The sequence below is a fragment of the Gymnogyps californianus genome, chromosome 2, assembly GCF_018139145.2.
Source record: "Gymnogyps californianus isolate 813 chromosome 2, ASM1813914v2, whole genome shotgun sequence".
Taxonomy (NCBI): domain Eukaryota; kingdom Metazoa; phylum Chordata; class Aves; order Accipitriformes; family Cathartidae; genus Gymnogyps; species Gymnogyps californianus.
This window is the reverse complement of record NC_059472.1, coordinates 82,080,099-82,102,484: the sequence shown is the minus strand read 5'-3', so window position 1 is coordinate 82,102,484 and position 22,386 is coordinate 82,080,099. Positions and strand designations below refer to the sequence as shown.

The following is a 22,386-nucleotide window of genomic DNA, read 5'->3' as shown; positions in this document are numbered from 1 at the left end:
TCATTCTTCAGTACTTACACTTTCTCTGGCCCAACTCTCCCTGCTCAACAAGTCATACAAACCCACCTCTCTTAACCCCAGCCCCAGTTTCTTTGCTGAAAATCATTCAGTCTCTCCTCATCTCAGTCCCAGTTCCCCTTGCCCAGGAACCTTCCTTCATCCTTCTTCTTGCCCCAGTTCTCAAAACCCCATCTTTCAACCCTGTCCTGACTTTCCAGGCAGCTTCCATATAATTCAGGTCATTTCCTTCTTCACCCTGCCAGAGTGATAAACGCCTCTTAGCTTTGCCAAATCTCAGCCTCGCCAGACTGCAAGCTCCAGAAGATCTGAGCGTGCCCCTTTTCTCCCTGGTCGTGGAGTTGGAGATGTTCAAAGACACGGAATGTAGCTAAATTTGGGTGAATTTTAACTGGGAGATCAGTAACACACATCCTTGTCCCAAAGCTGACCTCCTGGCAAGGCTCACACTTTCACTCTGAAGGCCTTAGAGGAGATGAGGAGCAATGAACCGTTTTCAAAGGAAAGGTCACCAGGAGTTTAACATGAGCAAAATGACATTTCCTCCTAGCTTTATTTACAGAACCAGATGAACCATTTCAACTAACATTTTCAAAGCCCAGCATGGGAAGTTTCAGCACAAATAGCTAAATCGACAAAATTATAAAAAACCGAGGGCAGGTTACTTTCCTGGGGAACGCTGGGGGAAGAGGAGCCATGCACCAACTCTGTCAGAGAACTTTTCTCTCCCTTTAAACTAACACTGGCAGCTGCGGGGCAGCCAGTCTGCAGTCCAAATGGTCACTATATTTCTTTATAATGAGTGTTTGGACCTGCTTCAAGCCTAGTGCTAAAATTAGGTCTTTTACTAGCTTTTTAATTTTCCAGTTCAAAGGCTAGAAGTTTTCAGAAACCACGTAAGCCACTACTGAAGGTTACAGTCTGGACCACGGTTCTGAGTCCAAGACATCCAACAGAAGCTGTTTTGTGTTTTGTAGGAAGCCAGATGAGCATAGCTCAAAAAGGCAAAAGTGTTGGACTTCACATCAATCTCATGCTGCTAACGGGGAAAACACAGTTCCGCTTTTTACGAAAGCCAAGGGAATGAGAAGGATGAATACCTAGATACAGAGCTTTGGCTACAATCACAGTGCGTGGTAGTTTAGACGCACCTTTTCTAAGAGATGTCTCTCTACAGAACACAAGTTATTCCAAAGACATAAACAACGTGCCAGCCTGACTGATGTGATTCATCACTGCTTTCTTTGATGAGATCACCACATGCTATTGCAGAGCAGAAGAAGCCTCAGTGCCTGAGCCCGAATTTTATGGTTCAAGAATCAACAATGTTTTTGCTCAGGAAATTTATAGTCTTTGCCAGCCTCAAACTGGAACGAAGACACATCAGTCACATGTTGCAACCCTTCCAGCAAACTCAGCTCCACATGCAGTATTTCAGTTTCTTTTCTGGTCCTGTCATTTTGCAAGTAGACATAGGAAAAAGGTTAAAAGTCAAAACAGGCAAGCTGTATCAATAAGTTAAATGCAAATTTTCTTGAAATAAGTAGCAGTCTCAGAGTGCCAACTCAGATCATGTAAGACTACATACTTAAAAATGTTTGGCTTAGAAAAATTACCTTTATTCATTTTCCACTAGTGCCCCCCAGAGTGGGTTTTTCAGAGCTTTCAAAAGGCAACACTGCACTAGTAAGTGTTCTACCCTTTCAGTCATTCCATTTTGCTTTTCACATCAAATATGTTAATTTGCCTTTAAACCAATGCAGAGGCCCTCCTGAAATTTTTATGCACGTGCTTTTTATATACTGTTTTTTCTTTTACTAACACTTCCACTTACTGATTATGTTTCAGGGTCAAGAAGAACCACATGAGGAAAATAAAATTTTAAAGAGACAGATAGGCAAGGTCATAATCGATAACAATTTTTCTTTTTTTCCTTTTTTAATATAGTCATCCACCTACCTGATGTGCTCATTCACCTACCTACCTCTCAAGAAAAGTTTTACAAGTACTTACTCTTTTCTTTTTCACCAGAAGTTAATCAATTAGTGCAAATGACGATGCACGCTCATCAGTTACCAATATATTGCTTTATTTCTTGGTAGCAAATTAAGGCTTTATAGTGAAATTTGTACAGTACAGGCCAATTTAAACATCAGAAACCTTAAAAACCACGTAGCACTATTCACTCAATTTAGCATAGCCAGAAAAGTAGCTTTTTTTTTTTTTTTAATAAACAGTTAAATGTTACTAATGAGGCCTTATATTTCATGAGTGCAAATGGCTCAAAATCCCACCATCCTCAGGAATGGGCTTAACATTTAACTATCCTCGGGGCCATTTTGAGATAAAGGATAAACAGAGAGTATAGCTGGCTTGGATAAAATATACTGTACTACTTGCTGGAGAAGAATCTCTAATTTTAAAAATACAGAAAGGAAAAGCAAAGTGATATTAACTGGCCAAAGGATGGTATCACCCCCTATTAGTCACTGACCAGTAATAGTAGCAATGACAAATTCATTTTCCATGGCCCTCTTTGCTTTAGTACAATCTGATTTATAATTCAGACCTGATGACATCCTGTATGTTAAGAAACTCAAAACTGGAGGAACATACATAAGTTACAGGAATTTTTGCAGCAGCAGGACAAGTTCCCTCTGCAAGGACATGTCCAAACCATTGCTTTTTTGTAATTTGAGAGAGCATTGCTACAAGTATTTCTTCAGCAGTTATGTATTTTTCTTGAGCATATGGATTTTCACTTCGTATCAATGATTTTATTAGTGTTGTCTGGAGATGATGGAACCACTGCTTATGAAAACCAGACACGGTGCTTCCCTTCTTATGTTCTCTACCGAGACATTTATAGCATTTGAGCTGAACGTATGAATTCACCTGTCAGTCAGGCGCAGGGGGCCTGCCTGAAAATATCATCACCCCTAACATGTCTGGCTCTCAGATCTGAGCATTACATGTGAAAATGCAGAGAAATGGCTGCCAGAAAACTGTGAAGAAAGTAACCATGAAATGACCACACGCTCTGGGGAAGGAGGCAATGAGATGGGGGAACCTCCAAACCACTCTGCTCTTGCATGAGCAAGAGTGACCATGAGAGTACAAGGGGCTCCCAGTGTCACAGGGCAATGCTGGTGTTTTAATTCCTTGTTGAACAGCAGCTGTTTCTCCAGCCTAAGGGAACATGCACAGACAAGGTTTCACAAAATCTAAATCTAATGTGAGTAACACCATAAGTCCCTCTGTCCCCAGGGGTGTTATCTAACATCGGGCTAACGTCTTTGAAGTCTCGAGAGCAGCCATCTATCCTTTGAACTGGAAGGCCACAGAAAAGGGTTGGGTTTCTATGTGTGTTAAGGCATATACTGAATTTACCACAACGCACGTGCCTGGTTTGCTCAGGGAGTGTCAGCTGCAGTGGTGCCACGGCTGCTGAAGAGATACAGTGACGGAACAAAGACAGACCTTCTGGTGACAGCCGCGCAGCACAGCAATTGGGACTGCCCCGCGCAAGCTGCTCCGCAACGCCTCAGAGAGTCCCCGGTGTACTACAGTGCTATCTCAGCTTGTTGCAGAATTACAGCAGCTTCTCAGGCTGATTTGCTGGCTTTTCCCTTTGCCAGGCCACCAATATCTCATCTATTTTCCTTCACTCAGGTGAATACGTCACTGCTTATCAGACCCAGAAGTCTCTATCTGCTACCAGAGGGTTGTACTACACATGTAGGAGAGGGCGGATTTAGAAATGAAGGCAAGTAGTGATGATGCACGAGTGACCTGGAGGTGGGCTTTCCAAGAGAATCCACGCATGGGCACAATCTCCAGATTCACTCAGCAGAGTGCTCGGCCATGGCCAGCAGGTCTTATTCTGCCTCAATCAAGTATGTTTAAGAACATTATCCAGTATTTCCTGAGGGATTACAATGGATGACTACCAAAGAGAAACTACTTGGAGACAAGGGGACGCTTTATCAGCCATATTGGAAGAAGTTGGGGAACACAGACACATATTGCATAGTCAGCTTCATGAGCACAGCTGGAATTCAGATGTATTTGACACAGCTTAGTAGCATTTCCAAAGGAGGGATTATGTGCTATTTCCTTTGGAGGTAGCTACTGTAGCCTGGGACAAGATGACGGCTGTTATGGAAATGGCACCCCACTGGGAATGCTGAGCACTCATTGCTTTTGCATTAAGGCAGCCTCTCCACGGAGACCCACCGCACCTTAAAAAGTGATCATACAAAAAGCAAACAAAATAGTCCTCTAGAAACCCCCCTCACTCACAACATACAAGAAAAGCTGACTCCCGTGAGCTATAGAAAAGACAGCATTACTGAATATGGGAGCGTGTGTTTATACATCAGTGTTTTTAATACTGCATTGTAACGACAGGTGTGGGGTTCCTTTCAGAAGAAGGCAGGGTTGGTGTGCTCTATAATACAGCGCTTGCAATGTCGTTTAACAAATCGCAGAGCATCCACAGAGACATCGCAGTCCTGCACATTCAACATCTGCAGGTCAAAACAGTTGGCAGCTACAATCTGCAGGCCCTGCCCAGTGATGCTCTCACATGATTTCAGGCTCAGGCGCTTCAGGTTGAAGCAGTTGAGGGCTAGAAACTCCAGGCCGGTGTCTGAGACCAGAGGGCACTTGCCAATATCTAGCGATTTGAGTTTTGTGCAATTTTTGGCGAGGTACTCCACACCATGGTCCGTGATGCCCTCGCAGCCCCGCGCGTTGAGGTAGCGCAGCTTGCTGCAGTATTTGGCTATGTAACGGATGCCCACGTCTGTGATCCGGCCGCAGTGAGCGATGCTAAGGTATCGGAGGCGCGACTCCAGCTTGGCAATCTCCCGCATGCCGAAGTCACTGACAAAGCGACAGTCGCTCACGCTCAGTTCCTTAATGGACGTGCAGTAAATCATCAGGTAGCGGAGACCCTCGTCGGTGATGCGGACACAGCGGCGCAGGTACAGGTGGGTCAGTTGAGTGCAGTGAGCGGCAATGGTGTGCAGTCCTTCGTCCTCCAGGACAAAGCAGTCTGTCATGTCCAAGTAGCGAATGGAGATTTGTTTCCCGTGTAAGGGAGACAGCTTGATGGAGGCTTCGCGAGTCAAACTGATGCATGTTACTTTGGAGCAGCCTAAGAGGAAAAACACAGTGAATTTAAGCAAACAGTAAAAACAAATCACACAGCAAGACCAGAAAGGTGGGCATGAAATTGCATGCTGGATGTGATGAAGATATCTTCATGTTGCAAGAGCACAATCATCCTGACTGACTCGTCTGGATTTGCTGTGATGTGTCCCTACACCAGAGAAAATAAACTCCACTAGAGTCAGTGAGGTTGCCTTGGGATTTTGAGCACCAGCAAAGTGACAGACTGATTTTGTCCACATCCCAAATGTAAAATGATGGTCCTAGGTTTATCTAGGGACAGTCTATGATCTGTTACTGCAATATAAACCCAGTGATAATTTGAGAAAATGGTACTACATGACAGCCAACGCAGCTTTTTGATCAGAGGCAGTCTCATTGCTGACTGGCTGAGTTTGTAAACCAACATCAGAGGCTCTTTCACCATCCAACCCCATTATAAAAAAGACAAACCCCACCCACGTTCCAAAAAGCATTTGGAGAACAGATGTGAATCCAGCCCCAAGCCTGCAATGTGGGAAGGATGCAAAACTATGGCAAGACTATGTGCTTGCAGAAGGGTGGAGATTCGGGTAACCTAAGGAGAATGGGGAGAGTCAGCAGGAGCCAAGAGTGGTAAGGGCATGGGAGGACATGGACAGACACAGAAAAGGAGTGTTTCAAGTGAGAAAGTCTGGCCATGAATGGAGGTAACTAGACTAGAGGAGGAACACCAGACCTTGCAAGGAAAGATAAAGAGCTGGATTAAAGGGAAAAGCACTCACAAACTTCCCCCATTTTTAACCTCCAGTCTGTGCATGGTGGTGAATGAAAGCTTTTTTGGAAAATGCCATTTCTGCTGCACTGCAAACTGGCAATCTCAGGGTCCTGAAGGGAAATTCTTATCTGTGCCAAGTTCAGCTGGGCACATTGCATTAGCATAGCTAGAAACAGCTGCAAGGAAGAAGGGGGGGTCTACCTGTTAGTGATCAAGGCCCAACAGTTTTAGCTGTAAATGTCTACTCAGACAAATTCTGCAGCTTATGCCTAAAGAGGTGCCTTCAGGTACGGATAAAAAGAGCTTTTCTGTGTTGCTCAAACACTGGCCAACGGGGATGAAGTGACCCATGAAAAGCCAGAAAAGTTAGGATGACAACCTTAGAGCTCCATGTATCAGAAATGCTGCACAAATCCTGTAGTCCGGAAGTAAAGAGCATGACAATGTACGGAGACCACCTCAAAAACTTGAATGACCCAAACCCATACCACTTGATGCAACAGGTTCTCATTCAGAGGCTTAGTGGAAGGTACGAATATGCTTCAGTTCTTAAAAACAAAGAGGGAAAAAAATCCCTTGAGATAATCCAGTGGGCCCACACAAATGCTGTAAGAAGCATGGGATATGGACTTGAAACAGTTTGCCACCTGCAATTATATTTCTACATTCATCATTTGAATTTGCAGCTGGATCTTTAATTTAGGCTTGAAATTTATTTGAACAGATGCAAATTTTACCTTAGGCCTCACACAATGAAATGGGCAAATTGTCCACAGGTCATGCAGAAGCTCTGCGACCTTGAAGCAAAGCACTTCGTTCAACAAACAACATCTTAAAACTGAATGCTGCTATATCCTCTTCAGACTGTGTTGCAGATCCATCTATGTTAAGGTGCAATCTTTGGAAATACATTTGCCTTCAAATAAGTACTACATACACGCTCAATAACGCAAAGTGATTTTTCTAAAGGGAAGAAGTACAACACTAATGGTGTAAAAATTTCACCTCTAATACATTCTTTGGAGTAGGTGATACAACAAAATGCACCACAGGAATTCCCATCCTTGAGCTGGGTTTCCACAGAAGAAGCTGGCACCTAGGCAGAGTTCTGCTGGACCTGATGTAGCTGTCACTATTGCGTTTGCCTGAGGAGGTTGCTGGATTAAGCAGTCAGTCTGGATATTTTACATGCTGACCAGAATTCAATTTTAAAATCTGGCTAAGTGAGAATGAAGGGTCCACGAGGCTGAGGAGAATGTTCTGTCTGCTGAAGATCCAAGAAGGGGGAACGCTTTAATGACCACAATTAGAAAGTGAATGCGTCAGAAGTCTCACAGCAGGGTTGGAGTCACATATATCAGTGTGTGATCACTGTTTTGACAAGCTCAGCATTGCCTTGTCTAGTTACTTTGGCTACATTGTAAAATATTTCATGGGAAGGATATTCAAAATGGTTTCACCAGAAAAAAGAGTCCATGTTGATATAGAACTGCCTGATTTTTAGGCAAAATGACAGGTTCCTGGGTCTGCAACAATTTTTCTGTCCTAAATAATAAAAAATGTAAAAACAAAGGTCTTGTAACAGGATTTTCCATAAAGTAAGTATAACTAATTTTTAAAAGGGAGGAGAAACTTCCAAACAGATTGAAAAAAATGTTGGCTAGCGTGTTAGATAATAACTTGCAGTCTAGCTCAACCAACTTCTAGAGATATCTCAGACCTGCCCACAAAGTGGATGCTGAGAGTGACAGAACTTATATGGTGGAAAACTCTTAATATGAACATCTGGTTTTGACATTAAAGATTTTGGTACGTTAATGCTGCCAAGTAACCATCCAAGGGGGAGAGGGATTCAACTAGATGTACAACTGTGAACTGGATTTTAATTAACTAGCTACAAGTATAGCGTCATCCCCCAGCACATGTACCCAACTTCTCTTGCTCAGTATGAAACCAAACCAGTGAACCACTCCAGTCCTGAGAATTGCTTGAGCGTGTAGGTGCAAGCCTTGTCCTCCTAACTACAGACGGAAGGAGGGGAAAATGGAATCCTGCTTCCAAAACATCCTCCAAATTATCCACATCAGAATGAAAAAAGTGGACTCAAAACAAGACCCCAGAAATCAATTATCCTCAATTCATATGCAGGCATATGCAGCAAAAGCCATGTCTGAACCCAAACACCCTGACTTCTGAGCATGTTCAAAACCAGGATTTTTCCCTCGCCTGCTCCAAAAAGAAAGGACAACTTAGAAAAATGTGAGATTAAAATTACTTTCCTGTCCCATTGATGAGACAAAATTCAAGGAAGACAGGTATTTTACTCGCCCTCTACACACTTTGGACCAAACTGATGAGCTCTTAGGGACAGACACCATCTTCTAGGTCTGAAAGTAACAGGCTTGGGGAAACCACAAATGAAGACAGACCCCAAAAGAACCTATTTCAAGACTTGGTATCATCTTTTCATTTTCCCTGCTTTTGAAAAAGTCACCGTCGGTCTATAGCATATCTATCAGTAGGAGCTGTGGACCAAAGCATTTGCAGCCACCCACAAGCCCCCAGGTGCACTCAGGGTGTCAGCTAACAGACTGGTGTGCCACAGCAGTTCACCCTCAGCTCAGCAATTCTACTTGTCCTGTCTCTCCAGGCCCAGGATGCTTGAGCCACTCAATTCTCCATACCAACCTAGGGGAGGTAGTAAGTAAAGCATAAATATACCAGGGATTCAGCCAGCCTTTGAAGTGATATGTAGCTCTAGGTCTAAATCACACAGGCACATACATTTTCTCCTGGTGTTGGAGGTGCTTCAACCTGAATGCGTGGCTAGCAATCCAGAACTAACGTCAGTATGTACCAACAATAAGTAATTCATATGCAAGGTCATTGCGAATAGACTCCACAGAACAGGATGGAGTCCATGGAGTCCCGCAGAGACTCCTTATCACCTGGCGGTTTCAGAGAGCAATCACAAAAAGTGAATAATTCTGATTTGTTGCTGTTTGTTTTGATGCCTTCTATTACATTCTGCCATCCTAGGAATATTAGGTGAAAGAGTTGGATAAATCAGTTAAAAAAAATAAAAGGCAGCAAAAAGAAAGCAAATCAGTGTACACCAGATAGGCAGCCTTGGAAAAATCAGTTTATCTGGGTACCAGTGACTCAATAGCATTGCTTCCTATCCCCACTTTGTCCTGCTTGTTGCCGTTAGTACCCCTGCAATGGCAACTCTGGTCTGGCTGATTGATAACAACAGTAGACTGATAACAACCGAGATCACAAAATAAGTATTGAACATCAAATTTACTTCCGTGCTCTGCTTGGCTACATCCTTTCCATTAAATATGAACCTATTTGCAGAGAGGAAATTCTGTGTGGCTGCCCTTGGGAAAAAACATCTTGGTTTCCCAGACCAGATCTGAGGAAAATTGTCTAAAACATTTCTGCTGATCTAAACAGCTGCAGTGATACATTCTAACTGGGTGAAAGGAAAAGCAGAAAGCTGCTAAGCAAATATATACACTATTTAAAAAAAAAAAAAAAGTCCAAGCTAGCTAAGTCTCATTAAAATAGCAATGGAAACAAGGGGACATTGAAGTTTAGCTAGGGATGACAACTGATACTTATACTCAGACAAAAGCCTAGCACTGATTCTGAGCTCCTCCTCAAGTCACTTATCAGATTACAGATATATCAATTATATACATATAATCTACATATAAATTTTATATATATATGAAAAAGAGAAAACAAATTTTGCTGAAGTAACTAGCCTTCATCATATGATGTAGCACTGACTGCAACGTGGGCCCTTGTAAGGGTGCTTTGTGCAAAAATCTATAAAAAGTACTCGTGCTATTTGAACAGGCCATCTCTGCTAGCTCCTGTCCATTGGAGGAGGCCTGGCCACTCAAGAGGTGCTGCTGGCATTTGGGGCATTGAGATTCTAGCAGTGCCTGTCTCACCAGTACTGTGTTAGGAGACTGGCTTTCCTACTTCAAAAGACAACACAGAAAGGGAAAGTGGGCAGTTGTGTGGCCAGGGGTTTGACAAGCACGAGGCTTTTAGAATCAGAGGCATCTGTACTGAAATATCTCCTGTTACCTGACACATCCAGGTGTTCCAGGTTTGGGCACAATGACACGACATCAAAGACCGCCTCATTGGAGATGTTGTAACAGCCAGACACTTCCAGCCTCCTCAGTTCTGGACAGCACTGGGCAATGGTGTAGAGTCCTCTGTCTGTGAGCCGCCTGCAGCCACTAACAATTACTGTCTCCAACATGAGACATACGTTGGGTGTATCCTGACAAAGCCTCCGGGTTAGCACTTTAAGAGCCCTGTCTACGTTGATTGTCTCGCCGGTCAGGCGAATAGTCCTCCAAAGTCGGGGGTCCCAGGCAAGGTTATACCAGCGGCGGCACACACGGGCACAGCGGCACAGCTGGTTGGTGGGCAGGAAGGAGAATATCTGGATCATGGAGTGGTCTGGCAGCCGGTCTATGTTGGCCTGTTCCTTCTGGTGCTTGGACGCCAGCCGGATGAGAGGATGAGTGAGACGGGTTGGAGGCGGCGAGTGGACCATGGCAACAGTTTCCCCAGTGACTGAGGATGAAGACGTCGACGACCCTCTGCCATTCTGGAAACCGGGGGAATTCGGTGGAAATATTAATGCTGGACTGGGTGTGCTGAGCGTCCGCATGCTCAGGTCTGAGTCTGGAAGACAAAACACACGATTTCAGTAAGCGGTGGGCGGAGGCAGAGCTCTCTGCGCAGCACAGCGCCCCGCTAGTCCATTTGTTAACGGATCATGGTGGGCTTCAGGGTTTGTTGGGGGTTAAGCAGTCATTTTTACCAGTGAAAGTGAGGAAACACATATTTCAAAATCTGTCTTAGAGTACACTCTGAAAACACTGTTCACCTTAGTGTTGGGTACATGACAGAGATGCACCCCCAGCTGCGCTGTCAAAGCCATGCTAGCAAAGGAGGGGCTGCAGGTCTGAGCCCTGTAATGAAGAGACAGCAGTGGAAGTCCAGGGATTTCAATTCTTTATACTCTCAACTAAACACTGCAAGAAATGAGTACATATCAGTCACAGGCTTTTTTGACAGAGTAACTGCCCATAACCTTGGCACTACTGAGGCAGCTGTGAGCTGTTAGGGAAGGAACACTGTGGTCCTTCGCCTCTCAGCTCCTTCAGCCGTTCAGTGGGAGGCCAAAGAAGAGCTCACAAGGCAAATGCTACTTCCTTCACCAGACCTGGGCAGATGGGAAAAGCACAACCCCGTGCGCTTATTTTCATTGTGTCATTAAAGAAGTTCATTTTTCATTCATGCTAACTGGGACTCAGCAGTTCAACCAAGAGCCCAGTGACTAGTTCTTGAAGAGGGGTTGGCTGTGCCTCTTCATGTGCACGTAGAAAGCAGTCCTTTCCAATGGACTAAAGTGAACTTCAGTTGGATTTGAAAAAACGAGCCCAGAAAAGTAAGTGGCGAAGAAACAGTATGCCTGGAAACTTGTTACAGAGCTGTTGCACAACATTTGCGTACTCTTTTTGGTAGGGCTAACTGTCACACTGGAAGCAGGCAACCCAAAAAACCTGACACAAAACAATTTGCTGCTTCTTTACCTTCTTTATTTCACTTTACTTGCAAAAAGCAGGCACAAAAATAAAGGGCCTCTGCTACTAAGAAAGGTTGCCTTTGCTGTAAGATTATTTCAACTGTTTTCCCTTTGTGTTGACATTGCTGCCTATGAGTCATTTCCACTCCTGCTCCCAGCTCTTCAAGCAAAGCAAGTAAAAGACTGGAAGACAGCTAGGATATAATTTTGATAGTCAAGCAAATGCCATGGGCAATACATTTAGAGACCTTGAGATATTTCAGCAGTATGCTACACAAGATGCAACCAGTGTATGAGAGATGAATGCTGCTGCTGAGCACACTCCTTCCATCTCCAACCTCTCAGTAGTGATCTTAACAGAAATTATTTATGAAGGAAAGCACCATCCAGAGATGAATGCAGGAACCACAGTTTAGTGCCCAGTAGAATAAAAAATATCACAAATGGCGTAAGAACAGTGGTTTTAGAGCATCAAGCTTTCCTCCACGTCACATCTTCTGCTATCACTTCAGTGTTCAGACATTTCAGGGAAGCGTGCAAAGCCATCTCCTTAAGTAACACCGACTTTACAGCTCTGTGACTGTGACAGCATAGATATGGGCTAAGCAGGGTAGAGCCAGAAATGCATTCAACAAACCTGCCCAAATCCGGGTTTAGGCAGAGTTTTTAAATTAAGTACATTTCAGATTAATTTGATCAGTGTATTACACATGAATTTCCCCATCAAGCTTTTACTTAGCCCAGCACAGGCATGCTCTGATCTCACTAGCTACAACAGTAGCAACCACAGGCCTGCATTTTCAAAGTGTGTCTGCAAGGCAGAGAGGCACAACTATTTAGCTGAAGAATCCAAGACACAAAGTCCAGCAGCTTGCCCAAGATCACCTAGTTCAGTTGCAGAGAGATCAAAATCATCATCTCACACTGTGAAGGAAAACCCTACACTACCCAGCTCCTTCCCTCTTCTTCTTCTGTATCTTGTTTTACTTAAGACAGAAACTCAGTATTTCAGCAACTAACGGGAAAAACATTTTCTTCAAGGCTTCTGCATCTATGCTATGGCTACGTGGACCTAACCCAGGGATTTGTGTATTTTTGAGCAAGAACTGTATCTTAACGCAGAGTGGGTTTTGCAGACACTCTGCTCCCCTTTGAGACCTCCTAATACCCCCCTGGCAGCTATTGCAAATAATTGCATCGAGGAGTGTTATTTGGAAAGCGTCTGGTATACTCCAGTATTTTAAAAATGAGATTTACAGCTGGAGAGAAAAAAAACAAAACACCAGCAGCAGCCAGGCTCCTGCAGACAAGCGCTGACTCCACAGACCACTTAAGCAACAGTCCCCTAGATTAATTTTTGCAAGGACTTACCATATGTTTGACCTCCCTCACATTACCACCAAAACCAATGACAGTGCCTGAAGTTGAACATGTGCAGAAGATGTGGCAGACTTGGAGCCTTTACTTTTTGCTCTTTTCTTGAGATTTTAAGACAAGGATGCTTCTAATATAAAAGAATACACATTTTTTCAAGTGCTGGTTGTATCTTCCACTACTACATATATTTGGTATTGTGAATTCCTCTCCTTTCCTTTTACTTTTTAATTTGCTTTGGGCTTTTTGTTTGGTTGTTTGTTGTTTGTTTGGTTTTTCTACAAATCAGAACAAAAAGGGAAAACAAAATGATATAAATAAAACCCACAGAACAAACACTTGTTTCTACACCACAAAATAGATGGAACTAAAATCAAAAACAAAAAGTTTCATTTTTAACATCTGCTATAAACAATTTTTAGTACTGTGGGAATGATTACCTCCTGTAAGACAGTCTCACAGCATATTTTGAAAACATACATTTTTAGTCAGTTATTGTTGAAAACACCTAAAAATCTCTGCAGGGTTACATTCTTCCCTACTCTCCATTCCTACTTAAGTATAAAAAAGCTTTTAATACTCCATGATTCCCCCCCTCTCCCCTGGTGATCAAAGCACCAAGCTAATACAGCTAATCTCCGCTCCTTTTGGATCAAAAGTGGCATCCCTTCATCACTCCTGGGCACTCTGTGAATAATCAATACCTTAGACGTTCTGGGTGCATAATGAATTACCAAAATGTGGTAAATGTTTTTAACTTAGACCTAGAGCTAAAAAAGGTTTGACCTTCTGTTTTATGGGTATGCTCCGTGCTTGCTTCGTGCTCTCTTAATTCTCTCATTAGTATAGCAGTTCCAGATGTGCATCCTGTATTTCCTTTACCTTCAATCCTGAAAGTGCGTCATGTGAAACTTGCTCCCTCCACCTTTGGGGCATGGACTTCCAGACAGACACATACACATACATACACACGCACCCTGTCTCCCCACCCCAGAGTATTTTGGAAAAAGACTGTAGTGTTGTCATTATGTTTAAACAAGAGAGTCAAGAGAGCATTACTGGTCTGCTGAGCCCATAATGCAATATGCTCTCAGACAGGAATTTTGCTGGTAGCTCAGCTGAACTCTGTACAGAGGTATTCCCGCTTACTGTTCGTTGTACACCCCTAAGGGGAAAAGAAAAAAAATAGCAGGTGAGTCCAGGAGCTTTTTGCCAGTAAAAACTTGGAAAGCTTTTTGCTAGCATTTAAAGCTTCAGCAAAACACTTAGTCTACTGTACATTTTCCAGGCTTTTCAAGTATTGTTGGGAGGGGCTTCCTATAGCACTATCTGAACCTCTAAGGGTTTCCTTCAAGTTTTGTTCTTCACCATTTACTGAGTGCTAGCTAACAGGCTGAGTCAGTCTGAGACAGGGCAACTTAATGACAGTGTGACTTTAATAAACACAACTCTGCCAGTGCAAATGAAGTTACGGATCGCAGTTCTCAATACACATCTTTACACACAAGCACTTCTTTTCCTGAAAAAAACCAATTGTTTACAAGCCTGAAATGCAGCTTTACATTTTGGTGATCTTAGAAAGTAAAAAACAAATTACAGAGCAGCCCTGTGCTTCCCTCCCTACAACCTCTTTTGCCCCTTTCCCTCCCTGATTACCAATCTTCTGTGCAAGATGCTTTTTATTAAAGCTTTGCTTGGGCTCTGAAAATTGTTTGTTGATGTACGAGAAAATTTCTTAACAATCTTTAAAGAAATCTCAAAAGATGCGTGCCAGAAACAGAACTATAAAAGCTGACACAGAGGGAGAAAATGCACTGGAGGGAGTTTTCTTATTCCATTAGGAATCTGGTTTATTTCAAAGGATTTTTTTTTTCCCCCCAGTTTTTTTCTCAATTAATACATACATCTGGGGAAAAAGAGCCTTTAAATATATGTGATTTAAACCAAGATCTAGTCTCTGTTCATTCTGGCATTGACAACAGCATGCAGTCTCCGATTTCAGAACCAGAGAGAGAAAACAATGTTGTATTTTATTGGTCCAGCAATGTATGCTAACATGGGACACTTGATGTCCGGACCTCAGCATGGACTTGTTAAGATTGAACCATTTTCCATGCTTAAAGCGTGACTGCATTCAACCACACCTTCCACTATGGTATTGCGAGTGTGCCTTTTTTAAAGTGAATCCTATACTGAGCTCCTCAAGTTAATAAAATTAAAATGAAAATTTTGGTAAATATCAAACTTCAGGTTCTTATCTGACAACTAAAAAGGATCCTTCGTGTTGATCTGCTTTCACCACTGAGGTTTTTAGCAAAACTAAGGCAAGAATTAAACCAAACTATGTTCAGGCTCTGAAAAGTCAGTATAGCTGAGAAAAATAAAAAGCAATTGGCATTTTTGTCAAAATGTTAGATGCAAAATAATGTGTGCAAGAAGCATTTATGCATAGTACAGAAATGTCACTTACTTAGCATAGATATTACATATTTTACTAAGTGCAACGTGGGTATAGACTTCACATTTTTACCATGATATCATCAACTTTGTGCATGCCAAGGAAGTACCCCTTTTACAGAGACTGGGGAAAGAGGGAGTTTAATGGTTGTAGCAGCTACAGTTTATGGTGCAAAGGGGAACAGAAGCAGCTGACAGGCTTCTACAGAGGGAACATTGTGGGCTGATTCAAGGAGAGACTTGTGAATTTGACAGATAGATGTCAAATATTGATGTGTGCCCTTAGAGGAGACTAAGAAAAGGAGTTAGCTAGGACAGCAGGCTACAACAGGGCCGTTTGCTTTCTAAGGCCCTGGGCACAGACGAAGTCCCAGAAAAAGTGATACCTAGAAAAGAGCGTCTTCCACATCGCAAATGTCCTAAGGTGTTTCTCTCAGGCTAAGTTACCTTACTGACCTCGGTTCCTGCCAGCTCCGGGAGGCTGGGAGGAATCGGAGAGCCTGTGATAGCGAAGAGGCAGCTGGAACAAAACTCACCATGCAAACTTGCGTGGGGCTGCAGCAGTCAAGTATGCCAGAGGGAAAGGGTTGCTCGGCAGAGATACCTACGTGATTTTGCAACCTTTTACAATCATGAATGTACAGAATGAGAAACAGAGTTGGATGAACTCTCTTGTCTCTCTCCAAGTACACCAAGTACACTTAAAACATCTCCGATGTGCATGTCTGCCCTGTTCTTAATTTCCAGGGACAGCTATTACTCAGCTCACTGAGGTGCCTGTTCCAGTGTTGTCACCGTATCAAGTTTCTAAGTTTTTCCTCTTACCCAACTCATACAAGAAGCTGTTACTTGCCCCTCTCCTAGTGACTGTGAAGAACAAGAGGTCTCCACTCTTCCTGCAAGGATTTCTCACATGCATTTGCTCAAACTTCAGCCCTTTCTTCCTGGTCACATTACTAACATTCACAGTTTCTCCTAGTTTTTCCTTTAAATTTTCTCCAACCTGTGTGCATTTCTCTTCAAGCACAACGCTCCAAACTGAGCACCGCACACCACCACACCTCACCAGCAGCGGCTAAAGTGGAGTCCTTCCCACCTATATTTCATGGAAACCACATTGTCAACCTTCCAGATTTCAACAGTCTCAGAAGGATGATGCATTCAATATGTGATTCAACATATTGCCCGGATTCCCATGTGCCATACAGCTGCCTGGCCATTTATTTTCTTCATCCATGTTTATATAATTTATTCATCTTCCCCACACCTGTCTCCTCAGAGTGTGGTATGTTTTCCTGCTCCTTAATCTTCTATTTTTTCAAGAGCATTTTGAGTACTGAGCAACCTTCTCAAATTGTGCTCATTTTCAGTTTTCCAAATATACTGCAGGTTCAGTGTCATAAATTTTAACCCATTCCTCTGTATATTGGTAGCTTTGTGTCTCAATTCAATTCAAACAGATGGCTTCTGGAGAGGGATGGAAAGTCTAGCAACCTATTAATGAATACTGCAAGGTATAGCAGGGCAGATCCCTAAAGGGTCCTTCTTGAAACGTGATCACAGTTGACAAATACTCAGTGATAACTACGCAATATACTATTCCCCTTCAGTGGCCACTTTATGATGATTTAATTTAGTCCATATTTCACCAGCTTGTTTCCAACACAGACATGCAAAAGTCTAAATAAACCTGAGATAGGTTACAGCTACCGTTTCCCTCTCACCAGACAATTTATTCTTACCAACACAGAAAACTAGATTGAAAAGTAAGGTCAAAGGAACAAAAGAACTTTAGCAAAGATGAAAACTTATTTCTCATCCTGTGAGATCTTGTAGGTTGTACAACTCTCTTTTTGAGAGCAAAGACCTGCGACAAAGCTCAATTTTTCAGTGTAAGAACGAGCAGCCTTGGAGCTCATGAAGTAATCGCATCCACATGCTCCTGGAAGGAATGGTTCCACAGAACTTAAAATAACCTTTTATAGTTTTTAAAAACCTCCCATTGAATGTAATAAGAAACTGTACCTATTGTACAAGACTAGAGGCATTGTTACAAGACCATGTGGAAGAGGGATATGTTAACTTAAATTCAAAGCCATTTCATAGTAGTTTCTGTGTGACATTTTACACCTTGGATTATACTGATGTAACTTCCCTGTGATGTCGAGCTCCAGCCTTCTTTACTCTATAAACTCCTCCACGTACCTTTGGAGACCTGATCTTGCATTCCTGGCATATTCACACTAGATGCTTAAAGTGAAACAGCACTGCAAGTGAAGTAATGGTTATAGTTTTATTAAGCAAATAATTCCTCCTTACAAAGTATTTGTCAAAAGCTGGAACTAATTTCCCCCCTACTGACTTTGTCCCCTGCCACGTGGCAAGAATTAATTTTATTCCCATATTTTTGAACAGAGCTAAAAATATGAAGACTGAGGAGGGGGGAAAAAAGTAATCTACCTATTAATTTATGAAGTCAAAGCATCTTAATTTTGCCTTCGGTACCACTGATGATACTAGCACATCAGTTCTGAGAAAAGGTTTTGTCAGTGCATCATTGCTGGGAAATTACGTAGAGATAGATGGGATGGTGCATTTTTTCCACGTTCAGTAAATATCTAACCCCAAAATGAATTCCATACACGCTTAAATACAAGCTCTTCTTAAACCCCTTCAGGTCAGATCCTCTCCCAACTCCTTGCGGTATGCCAGGGAGCTCCTCCAGCTGAGCTAGTTTATATCTACATTAGCAAGGAGTGCAGCCCAGAAAGAGGAGCTCTGTGGAGCAAATCTGTTACTGCTGAGAACCCAACATTAACAGGCCTGGGAAGTGGGTGTTAGTTTTTGGACAATGTCTAATTTCATCCCCAAACCTGAGTGCTCAGTAGGGGTTGCCTTTGGTGCTTTAGGTGTCCTGCCAGAACATATTTGTTGCTTTAGTTTCACCTGCGAGTGACTGGGTTCATATACCTTGCGGTGGTAAGTAAAACATGGTAAGCAGGGACTAAAGGGAGAGTCATTTCAACAGTGAGCTTTGGACCTGGACAAAAATGCTAATGTAGATGAACCCACTGGTCAGTGAAGAACCCCCTGTCCACCTCCTCCAAATCCTGAGTTACCACTTCCCAACCTAACCTGTACCACCTAGAGGAGAGGCATCCTGTGCCCTGCTGGGTTCTCAGAACTGGTTTATCAATGGATCGGACACGTTGCATTTCATCATCCCCCATTTTCAGGATTACCACACCTATGGGTATCCAGTTCTTTGCTGTTCAATGCATTGCTTTGAAATGTGCAAACCAATTGTGGTTAAAATGAAAATAAGCATTTACAAGATGCTTATATATAAGCATCTTGTATATACTTCTATATAAAGGCTTAAGATAAATAAAACAAAAAGATAGCTAGTTTGCTTAATTTCAAAGTCATACTAAAAAGCCTGCCATCCTCTCTCTCTCTCCACCTGACAAGCTGTTAGAAAGTCTTAGTTCACCCAGGAACTCTATCCTGGTGAATACAAAAAATCTTCCCAATTCATCCAGAGAACCACTTGGTTCAGTGAAGCAGGCTTACAACTATATTCTGCCCTTTCTTTGTGTTACTCTGACATACTCCAAGGTCAAAATTTTGTCAGATAAAACACTTTTCTGCCTGACTAGGCAACATTTACATTTCCATGTTCCACTTTTTTATGTATTGATCTTCATTTTTCATTTAAAACCCACTTTACATAAATATAGGTAAGATGAGCACACATTGCTCAGTACTGGCTCTCGAGCTATACATATGCGGCCAGAACCAGTCGCGTAGAGTGACACTGAGCTGGGGCAAACAGATCCTACTCTGTCTTTGAATGATATGCTGACATGAAGCTTGTGTTGATGCAAATGTATCTTTGCAATTTATATAGAAAACTGGAACAAATGCCTAATGGCTCCCAACTTCAAAATGCAGAAATCCAGTCAGCGGCTCCAGTCAGGCGTAGCTGTTCCACTATTTCACCTCTTAAAAATGGATGAATTTAGAATAAAATATGTATCAGTTTGCATTATTATAGAACTTCAAGATAAGTTGCTGGACATAAATTTATGGGAGGGAAACATTTTCAAAATCCCCAGTTGTTCACGTGGATCAAAACCAAGAGGACCTGCAGAACCCTGAAATGTAGTTCTGGTAGATGTGCTTTGCTCTAAATGGAAAATAATATACAAAGCAGAGGAATGCTTGCCTCTGAGGAATGCTGACAATATAATCACTTTGTTGTGTAATCAGGTGACTTGCATCCAGTTGGTAGCAAACTCTACAGCAGACAAATAATTCCCCCAAGAATGACTCTTTCCAGCATATTCACCAAAAGTGAATTATTTGTGTAAAAGAACATTGGTTTTCATAATCAAATAATGGCATTTTAAAAGCACACAACTCTCAGAAATGATCGACTTTCAAATTAACAGGGAATCCAGGATTTGACCTCCAAAATTGGAGAAATAAATGGTAAGCAATAGGCTAAACAGAAGAAGGAAAGTAGCAAGAGATTTAAAGCCACGAAGTTGTGCTCCTCTCTTAACACTCAAGTTTAGATGCTAAAGATTCATTAAATCAATGGAATTTAGAATAGACCAAATATCCTTCCTAAAATAAATTCAGGCTTTGTAAACATAGGCTTTGCTGATAAGCTGGGAAGAGACAACCCTCCAAATTACGGGGCAGAGTTGTACACAGCACAAGAAGAGGCCTCTAAGTTAAAAAAAAAACAAACACCCAAAACCAAATGAGAAGGTAAAGCCAATCCCAGCTCAGCTTGGTTCAGCCCAGCTCCTTCTGGATTGTCCTGTGAGACACCTGCAAGTGCCCACCCGGCGTCCCAGCTGAGGAGTCGTACGTCAAAGCAGATGACATATCCCTCTACCAGCTAAGTTATCAGTAAGGAAGTGATAATAAAACAACAACAAAAAATGCTACCAATAGAAAAGAGAACACAACCCTTTTCTGTAAAAACTGCTCAGTTAGTTACCATGTCATTGCTCACTCCAGGGTGAGCGAGGTGAGCTCTTTTCAATCCTGTAGGAGAATTACACTGAGGCGGTAGAGTTTTCCAGGCTTTACAAATCAGCAGAAGTGTTTACTCCCAGACTAATGCTTTTGCAGACTAGAGGGACACCATCAAGAGCCCTGCCTGGGTCTGTGGGATGACCACAGATTACAGAAAATCAGCAGAATTGTGCAAAGCGTAACTGAAGGCCGACCTGCAACACCTGCTCCCGATCAGCTTGGATCCATTTACACTTCAGTTTCCAAAGTTTATTTTCTTTCCCAGGAATGAGATTCCTTCAAAAGCACCTGCTAGCATCCTGGCAAGCGTTCTCTTGTTTTGCAGGCAAATACCTCATTCCTAGGGTTGCATCCCTCCTCCCTTTTGACACGTGGCCAAACTGAGAAAGCAAAGCTGGTCTCCAGGGCTTTTTGAAGGAATGGTAGAAAACTTCACTTAATCCACAGTTTTATGTTTCTTACAAATCCACAATGCCACCACTATGCTTACAGACAAAGGAAGAAATTCAGCAAAGAGCTGGCCAAAGCCAGTTCCCCAACAAATCGCCTTTGGGACCTGGATGAGCGGAACACTCTGGAGGGTATAAAAGAAAAGAAATGTAGGTCTCCAAAGCAGAAAGCCAGGACACCAGCGCAATCTAACTTATCCAACACCTCTCTAACAAAGATACATAAACCGAGGGGTTTTCATAATAAACACTTCATGTTTTAAGAGTCCTGGAGTGACAGTCAGCAGTCCCCTCTTCTGTTACAAACACACACAATATTCATACAACGATGCACTGAGCAAGCACATAGTGCTTATTCAGAACCACAAGGATTAAAATTTTGTTTATGGGAAATTCGGGAGTTAAGCTGGGAAAGAGACATAGCCACTGGCAGCTTTCTCCTACTAGAAAATGTAACTGGCTCAAGCCCAAGTGCACTAAGTTACGTGGATTCCTGACCACCAGTGTGAAGCAGCCCCAGACTGTTGCTAAACAGATGGTACTTACAACTGCAAAAGCAGTGCATTAGCCATCATCTGAAACCCAGCCCTGCCGTCTGAGGTCCCACTTGCTGTGTCTGTGACTTGTGATGTATAAATTGCAGATTGCTATTTATACGCAATAGCATATGGTACTCTGACATTTGAGGAGTATCAGATGTACATACATGCAAGTAAATCAAGAATTCAGCACTCTGTATTTATGGCAACTTCAATAACTTCCCAGTCTGCTGAAAGCCATGATAAATAATTGCCTCACTGTGCATAAAATATTAACTGACTGTAATTATTCCTTTTCAATTCATTGTGATTTCAATTTACTGAAATGAGATAAACAAAACTATTCACTGATTGTTTTCATGTCATTTTGATTTCATTAAATCAAAATCAATATGCGGAAAAAGAAAATGTGATGTTTACATCTACACAATTGCTGAAAGAGTTATTATTCAAAGCAAGAACTCTGGCATTATCTAAAACCTTCAGCCTCTTATTTTTCATATTAACCTAACCTAATTATATTAAACACTGATTTCTAGCTCTGTATGCAATTTCACATGTATCCTCAGATTTAGTATCACCAGCTTATAGCAATACCTTAGGGAGTAGAGTTAAAGATAGGACAGCAGCAGCATTAGCATTTGGAATCAAGAAATATTTGGCATCTTGACAAAAGAGGAAGGCCCTTTTCTTTACGAAGCCCAAGACAAAAGTGAACCTGGCAGGGCGATCTCATCAATATATATAAATACCTGATGGGAGGGTTTACAGGAGACGGAGCCAGGCTCTTTTCAGTGGTGCCCAGTGACAGGACCAGAGGCAGTGGGCACAAACTGAAACACAGGAGGTTCCCTCTGAACATCATCAGGAAACACTTCTTACTGTGAGGGTGACTGAGCACTGGCGCAGGTGTCCCAGAGAGGCTGTGGAATCTCTGTCCTT

At 42.4% G+C, this 22,386-nt stretch overlaps 1 protein-coding gene across 1 annotated transcript in view; it reads right to left on the bottom strand.

Moving 5' to 3' along the window:
- Window positions 1-2,099: 2,099 nt before the first annotated feature.
- Window positions 2,100-22,386, bottom strand: part of FBXL7 (F-box and leucine rich repeat protein 7) — a 194,234-nt gene continuing 173,947 nt past the window's right edge. The window contains exons 3-4 of the mRNA XM_050892234.1: window positions 10,055-10,666; window positions 2,100-5,179 (exon numbers count right to left, since the gene is read on the bottom strand). Of these exons, the coding sequence (XP_050748191.1) occupies window positions 4,443-5,179; window positions 10,055-10,666 (1,349 nt within the window). The 3' untranslated portion in view covers window positions 2,100-4,442. The remainder of the gene's footprint in view (window positions 5,180-10,054; window positions 10,667-22,386) is intronic.